Source organism: Podarcis muralis, chromosome 9 (assembly GCF_964188315.1).
Source record: "Podarcis muralis chromosome 9, rPodMur119.hap1.1, whole genome shotgun sequence".
Classification (NCBI taxonomy): Eukaryota; Metazoa; Chordata; class Lepidosauria; order Squamata; family Lacertidae; genus Podarcis; species Podarcis muralis.
The window spans coordinates 75,226,893-75,234,667 of NC_135663.1; the positions used below are offsets into that span (position 1 = coordinate 75,226,893).

Genomic DNA, 7,775 nt, shown 5'->3' on the forward strand with positions numbered 1-7,775 from the left:
AAAAACCAAGCAACTTGAAAAAGCAGCAAAAAAGTAGAGCTAGCCATCATAATCCATAAGAACCATTCTAAAGCTGATACTGGTACTTATTAAACGAATCAAAATGTCAGAAAATGGGACTACATGGAACTGGCAGAAATGACCGGCAGAATCCGAGACCAGGGAGAAGAGTCGGTGGAAGAAGATTGGAAGAAATTTAAAGACTACCTACAGAAACATTGTAAAATTAATGAATGTTAGAATGATGTTGGATGAAAAGTTATGTGGTTTTTAGCTACAACGCTATAAGGAGTAGGAAAAAATGGACTATTAACAGGCAAAAATTTAATGTTACATTATTTTAAGATTAAAGATCAGGATAAATAAAGAGGGGAAGGATTTGCTGAACTAACAAATTGAACGGGAATACAAAAAGGGAGGTGTGAGGAGGTCCGGGAAACAAGCAAATGAAAGATAAGTGATTGAAAGATGGAATTGTTTTTAAACTATTTTTATTTTGTATTTTTCTTTTTTCTTTTTTCATTTTGTAAAATTTTAATAAATATATTTTTAAACAAAACAAAACAAAATGTCAGAAAATGCTGTGCAGATTTTTGAATTTTCAGTTGCTAAACAATGGAACTAAGATGGAAGATCTCAAGGTGGAACATGGGAGGAAGTAGTCAACATTCAAACAAGACTCTTATGTGCTATGCAGGTTTCAGACTGCACCGAAGGATGCTGGGAAGAAGGAATATACTGTTACCTGCTACCCCTACTTCTGAGTAGTGCAAGATTCCAGATTCCAGGAATACCAGCTATGTTTATTCAGGGTCTGTGTTTCCTTTTGAACAATGAGGAGCAGCAGAAACTGTGTTATCCTTACGATATATGGTTTATTTACATATATTTACAACCTAAGACTACCACAGAGGGATCTCCAGCATTACAATGCAAGAGGTTATTACTTCTCCATAGTGTTTGATTAAGACACCAGCATTCTGCTTTCTGACTCTCCTCCCAGTCCACTGCTTAGTAACTCTGTTGCTTAACTCCTAACTGCCATTCTAAACTCTAACCTTTCTGAAAACACCAGCATTGTCTTTTAAACTAAACCTCTTTGAAGAAGGAAGGAAACCCACTCATTTCCAAGTGAGATATGGTTTCTATCCTTTGTGTTGCCTAAATGGTTCATCCCTAGCCTAACACCTCAAAAGGAAATTATCTGAGTTAGTCAGCTTTTATACTTGGCTTAACAAGGTCTAGCGAATGGCTTAGATCAGGGGTTGGCAACGTGTGGGCCAGGGCCGGATGCGGCCCACGAAGACCATTTTACCGGCCCCCGAACCAAGCCGCCCACTAAGCGAGTCCTCCGCGCGTTGCGCTAAACCGGCGTAACACAGCGCGGGGACTCGCTGAGCGGAGCTGGAAATTGCATCTGCGCACACGCAGATACTGGAAATCGCGTCTGCACATGTCCAGACACCAAAAAACGCTTCTACACAGGTGTGATTTTCGGCTTCTGGGCATGCGCAGAAGCAATTTCTGGCGCCACAGACATGCGCAGACGTGATTTCCGGTTTCGCGCTGCACCGGTCTGGACCATGGATGATCTCCGTGGGAGTGATCTGGCTCATGACCGGTAAACCTTGCAGACCCCTGGCTTAGATACACACTGGGTCTGTGTCTAGCTATCACCTTCAAGAAAACTAGCTTTCACACCCCAAACCTTAATTACCAGTAAATTCTAGCACCCATAAACATATAGCAATACAATGGCTGAGCCCTCATTTTGGGGAATATAAAATCTTGTTGTTACCTAGTTATGCACATTCCTTCACAGGAGGAAAACAAGTATAAAAGAGAAATAAGTCACTTGTCATATTAAAAAAGCCGTATTTACCTGTAATGCCGGCGGGCTACTAGCCCTGATGCCACTCTTCCTTCCCTCTCACCCACACCACAGTTGCCTAGGAAATTATTGCTGTCCATAATTGCCAGTTCATGGAGAAAAAGTTCAATAGTGCTTTCATCCCATCCATCTTCAGGACATTTGCCCTTCAGAAAACAGTACAGTTAAATACAATACAGTTAAAGTACATACATTTACACATTGTTGTTTCATTTTCTTAGATAAGCTCAACTAGAATAAGGAAAAATGAAACTGTAACTTGAAAAAAACCACATTTTTTAATTGAAAAGTTCTCTATTATTGCAAAGTACTGCAAAGAAACTTCTTTTTAAACCCACCAATGTCATTTAGTTTCATGCAGAAAAATATCAAGGTGTTCAAACTCACACCATTTGCCTTGCAGGATTGCAACATTGGCTCACTTCAGGTGCTGTACCCCTGGTTTGGAGGTGAACATGCAGCAGGTTTGCACACTTCCTTTCCCCCTCTCAAATGCAAATTTCGAACTCCCTTCTATGGCTCATAACCACAGTTTAGGGTTACATCTTCATTGGGGCTAAAAACAACAGTTGACCAGGATTGCCTGAAACCCTAACTTGAAATGCTGGCTGGAGTAGGTTTGCACACCACAATTTCTTCCCCAATCCTGATAAGCTCTAAACCACAAGGCTTTAACTGTGATTAAAGTAAAACGCAGAAAAGAGAAAAGAATTCACATGCAAGAGGGGTAAGAGTGCACCTATCCAATCTCAGTTACAGTTTAGATTAGTTTAGTTTAGTTGTTTAGAAAACAGTGAAAGACTGTCTGAACTGAGGCACCATTTCCAATATAGCAGGGGTGGCCAACTCCCAAGAGACTGCGATCTGCTGGCAGTGATCTACCCCCTTTTTTGGGGTTCAGGTCAAAGTTTTTGAGCTTTTTTTAGGAAGCCCTGTTTTGGGGGATGCAGGGCAAAAAAACTGAGTTTTTTCTAGGGGAGCAAAACTTGTACAGCTTCTTTGAGGGGAGCCACTGATCTACCACACACGTCCAGTGATCTACCGGTAGTTCACGATCCACCTGTTTGACGTGCCTGCAATATAGCTACCACTTTTGCTTGAATTTCAAAGCTAACAGGGAAACCTAGTCCAGAAGCACAAGGATGAAGTTAACACTATCTCAAGCTATGTTCACAATTAAGTGTGCATATGGAGAGGACACATTATTTTGCAGATGAAAAAAGACTGTGCAAATCATCCAAGGCTATTTTCTTCAGTAAAGTGTCTAAAGTAGGTAGGGAGTAAGCAAACAAATTCAGTGGGACTTTCTGTGAATGCTCACTCAATAGCATTAGGTTACATATTAAGCTGGCCGGACCTAAGAGATGTAACTAACAAGTCAGAAGAACAAAGGTTTCTGACAGCTCTGCCAAAAATAAGGTATTATTACTTCCTGCCTTTCCTCCTATGGCATCTCAATGGGCCTGGCTAGGTATGGAAAATCACAAAATATATATGATACAAAACTCCTCACTGTTTATAGTGTGCTTCTTGTTCTATGAGTAGACAATTATCAGATCCATACCATACATTTAAAGAGCACCGAACGAGCATTTAAAGCACATGACTTCCCCCAAAGAGCCCTGAGAAACTATAGCTGCCCACTCACAGAGCTACAAGGCCCAGAACCCTTAAAAACTACAGTTCCCGGTGTTCCTTTTTTGGGGGGGGGGGTCACAAACTTCAAATGTGTGTTGGATGCACTTTAAAGTGCATTCAGAGACGTGGCAGAGTAAATCGCCCTTAACTGCAAAGAGAAAAAGGCTGCCAGTAGCTAAAACCATGCCAAGGCGCCAGTGGGAAGCTTCCGACCTCGCTGCTATGTGGACAAGCCACCTTAAGGTCCATAAATAGCAACACCCTAGAGGTCCCGGGCCCTAAGGAAGTTAGATTAGCCTCAACCAGAGCCAGGGCCTTCTCAACACTGGCCCCGGCTTGGTGGAACGCTCTGTCTCATGAGACCAGGGCCCTGAGGGATCTGATTTCTTTCCGCAGGGCGTGTAAGACAGAGTTGTTCCATCTGGCCTTTGGCTTAGAATCAGTTTGATTCGCTCCCCCTCTTTCTTTTTCCTTTCTCCTCCTGTGAACTGGCTGCATCCTAGAGTTTTAATGTTGTATTTTAATCTTTTTTAAATTGTATTTTAATCAACTTGTTTTTATTATTGGTTGTTAGCTGCCCTGAGCCCGGTCTTGGCTGGGGAGGGAGGGGTATAAATAAAATTTATTATTATTATTATTATTATTATTGGCCTCCAGGGTTTTACATCACTGAATCAGAGGCGCTCCCACCACGGCCGGGGTGGGGTGTCCTTTTGCGCCCAGGGCTGCATAAGAGCTGTAGCTCAGTGGCAGAGTGCCTGCCTTGCCATGTTCAATCCCCAATGGCACCTCCAGGTGGTGTTTAAACCTTGGAGAGCTGTTGCCAGTTAGTGTGGACAATACTGGACTAGATGAACTAAATGACTCTGTAATAATAATAATAATAATAATAATAATAATAATAATAAATTATTTATACCCTGCCCATCTGGCTGGGTTTCCCCAACCACTCTGAGCGGCTCCCGGCAGAATAATAAAAATACGATAAAACATCAAACATTAAAAACTTCCCGATACAGGGCTTTCTTCTAAAAGTCAGATAAAAAGGTAAAGGACCCCTGACCATTAGGTCCAGTTGTGACCAACTCTGGGGTTGCAGCGCTCATCTTGCTTTATTGGCCGAAGGAGCCGGCGTACAGCTTTCGGGTCATGTGGCCAGCATGACTAAGCCGCTTCTGGCGAACCAGAGCAGCGCACAGAAACGCCGTTTACCTTCCCGCCGGAGCAGTACCTATTTATCTACTTTCACTTTGAAGTGCTTTTGAAGTGCTAGGTTTGCAGGAGCTGGGACTGAGCAACGGGAGCTCACCCCGTCACGGGATTCGAACCACCGACCTTCTGATCAGCCAGTCCTAGGCTCTGTGGTTTAACCCACAGCGCCACCCGCGTCCCAAAAAGTCAGATATTCCTCCTTAAATTAGCCTTTTATTCAGGCCATGAGGACTAGAACCTTGCTTTTTGTTCCATGACAGGCAGAGGCAATCTCAGCCCTCCAGCTGTTTTGGGACTACAACTCCCATCATCCCTAGCTAAGAGGAACAGTGGTCAGGGGATGATGGGAGTTGTAGTCCCATCTGGAGGGCCGTTTGCTTATGCCTGTTCCATGAGGAGAATGACACCTCCGGGGGGCGTGGCCTGAAAAAGCAGGCGGGTGGGTGGGCGGAGCCTCCGGAGACGAGGCCACGCCCCCACCTCCCGCTTTCCCTCAGAAAGAAACGACGAGTAACTCCCCGCCGGCCCGGCTTTTTACCTGCTCCAGTAAGGCCCGCAAGCGGAGCTCGTGCGCGCGGCGCCCCTGCGACCCCTGCCGCACGTAGGCCGCGTTCACGAGCCTCTCGCTGGCCACGAAGTTCTCCGTATTCATGGCGGAAAGCGAGGGAATGAAGAGGCGGGTCTGGGTTTCCGTGCGCATGCGCGCTCCGCGCGCGACGCTTTCATCGATCGAGGGCAGTGAGAGAGAAGGCCGCTCTCGACGTTGTAAGAACGTGAGCGACTGGCGCCCCCTATCGGAGAGGAGGATGAAGGGGAAGGCGCTCGCCGCCCGCTTTCCCAAGGGCGTCGCTCCACAGAACGCGGCTTTCGTTCTGCGCACGCGCAGTTAGGTCAGTGATGGGGGTGTACAGATGTTGGAGCACAGCATCTTCATCCTTGGAGCCTCTTGACAACATCTGGAGGGCCAGTGGGTCCCTTCTGCTGGTTCCCTTAGCCTTGGTGCGGAGAAACTCCCGTAGCAATCCTATTATTATTATTTATTTCATTTATTAAACTTTATTAAAGCCTTCATCAGTAGATTTCAGGGCAGTTCACAGCAATTTATTGCATTTGTTAGCCGCAAAGTTACCAGGAGTGAGCAACCTTTCGGATTTCACAGGTCTCCTTTTCAGGCCAAACATTTTAAAGAAGGGGGCTGGGCAGAGAACAGAAGAAAGTACTGCAGACAAAAGGTGCCGCCAAGTCTTGCTTCGAGTGTACAGTATTTGAATGAAAACATTGTCAAGGAGCTTTCAGTCAAGTTAATGAGTCTGGGCAGGTCATCATAATGAGCAAAAAGTGTGCAGGGTGTATGCAGTGATCATGTGGACAGAATCCTTAAATGATGCTAAGCATGGGCGTAGCCATTATTTTTATTGGGGGGGAGTAGGCTTCTGTTGGAGGGGCAGAACCTGAGTTAATTTTTATTGATTTTTATTGATTTAGGGAGGGGCAGCTACCCCTCTGCCCCCCTTGGCTACATCCATGATGCTTAGGTTTTCCATTCCCCTCCCATTTTAATGATTAGTTTTGTGCATCCCCTGTTTTGCAATATTTTTAACGACTGGAAATTAAAATTCAGTTTTAAAGTTGCCCTAACCTTGTTTTCTTGCATGGGATCAAAGTTTTGTTTTTAGACTTTGAAGATCTGTGGCCATGTTAATAATTTGACAACATATCATGTGGAATTAATGTGCTCAGAATTTAATGATGTAAATATATTTGTTTTCAAACAGGAAATATTTTTGCTTCATGATGCTGTTCTGCAATGCTGCCTACAGTGTGTGTTGAATATGTATCACAAGAGGGCGCCATCATATAACTCAATCACACAGTACAGTAATTTATTTTCATTATATTGCCTTTAATCCTCCTACAGCCACGATTGAACACAAGGCTAGAGAAAGAGAGAAAAGCTGACATATCTTTTAGGTACAACAAGTTAAACAAGCATGAAATCTCATTTAAGTCATATAAATGCATTATATATGTAAGAATACATATAATTAATCTATTACTAATTACCGAATCATGATTTTTGGTAGTGGTTCCGTCTTTATGGTATGTCATCCCTGGTGGTGATGTGTCTGTTGATCTCAGTATGAATATTCCTCACTGATTACTGATTACTAAGTGTGCAGGTGTGATATTATTAGCTGTGGGGATATTTGAAAGTTTTTAATTGTTTTATTATCATTTTTTTTAATGCAGTGTTTTGCTGTTTGCCATCCTGGGCTTCTTTAGGACAAAGGGAAGGATAGAAATTTTACAAAATTACAGTTTACAAAACTTCTGCATCATTCATTTTCATAGAATGCTTTATTCAAAAACTTTAGCATCTTCCATAACTAAACAGAAAAAAGCTTTTAAAGTACAACTAATAAAAATTTCTATTTTACAGGTGTATCATTCCATTCCTTACCCCTAGTGCATGTCCATTACTTTCAGTGCAATCCTCATATCCTGTGGTGGCTGGTGACTATTGGAACTGGTCGGACAGAAGGCAGGAAGGTCACCAGGAAGTCAGACAGGCAGTTTTGTCTAGTTTTCTAGTTTTGTCTTCATTCTCCTCCCTGCTGAATTCTCCAAGGGGAGGAGGGGGCCACCCTTCGACTGGGTGTAAGTAAGATGGTAGCCAGGTGGCAGCTGGTTGAGATTATACCAGGGGTCAGCAATTTTTTTCAGCAGGGGGCCGGTCCACTGTCCCTCAGACCTTGTGGGTGGGCCGGACTGTATTTTGGGGGGAAAAATGAACCAATTCCTATGCCCCACAAATAACCCATCATGGTTACATCATGAAAGGGGAGGTCTGGTGGCAGTAATCTGAGCATCCTGGACCCTGCCCCATGGTTCTCCTTGCCCTCCACCAAACACCCATCAAGTGTAACAAAAAAGATATTTCCATTTCCCTGTTTCCCAGCCAAGTTAATCACATCTTTTGTCTTCATCTGGCTCCTGTCTGGCACTCAGGTATCAGGATGCCAGGAATTATCAC

General features: G+C 43.8%; 1 protein-coding gene across 1 annotated transcript in view; it reads right to left on the bottom strand.

The window, feature by feature from the left end:
• The window catches only part of SEPSECS (Sep (O-phosphoserine) tRNA:Sec (selenocysteine) tRNA synthase), a 43,596-nt gene extending 38,159 nt beyond the window's left edge, over nt 1–5,437 (bottom strand). The window contains exons 1-2 of the mRNA XM_028743458.2: nt 5,280–5,437; nt 1,883–2,037 (exon numbers count right to left, since the gene is read on the bottom strand). Of these exons, the coding sequence (XP_028599291.2) occupies nt 1,883–2,037; nt 5,280–5,393 (269 nt within the window). The 5' untranslated portion in view covers nt 5,394–5,437. The remainder of the gene's footprint in view (nt 1–1,882; nt 2,038–5,279) is intronic.
• Between the last annotated feature and the right edge of the window lie 2,338 nt (nt 5,438–7,775).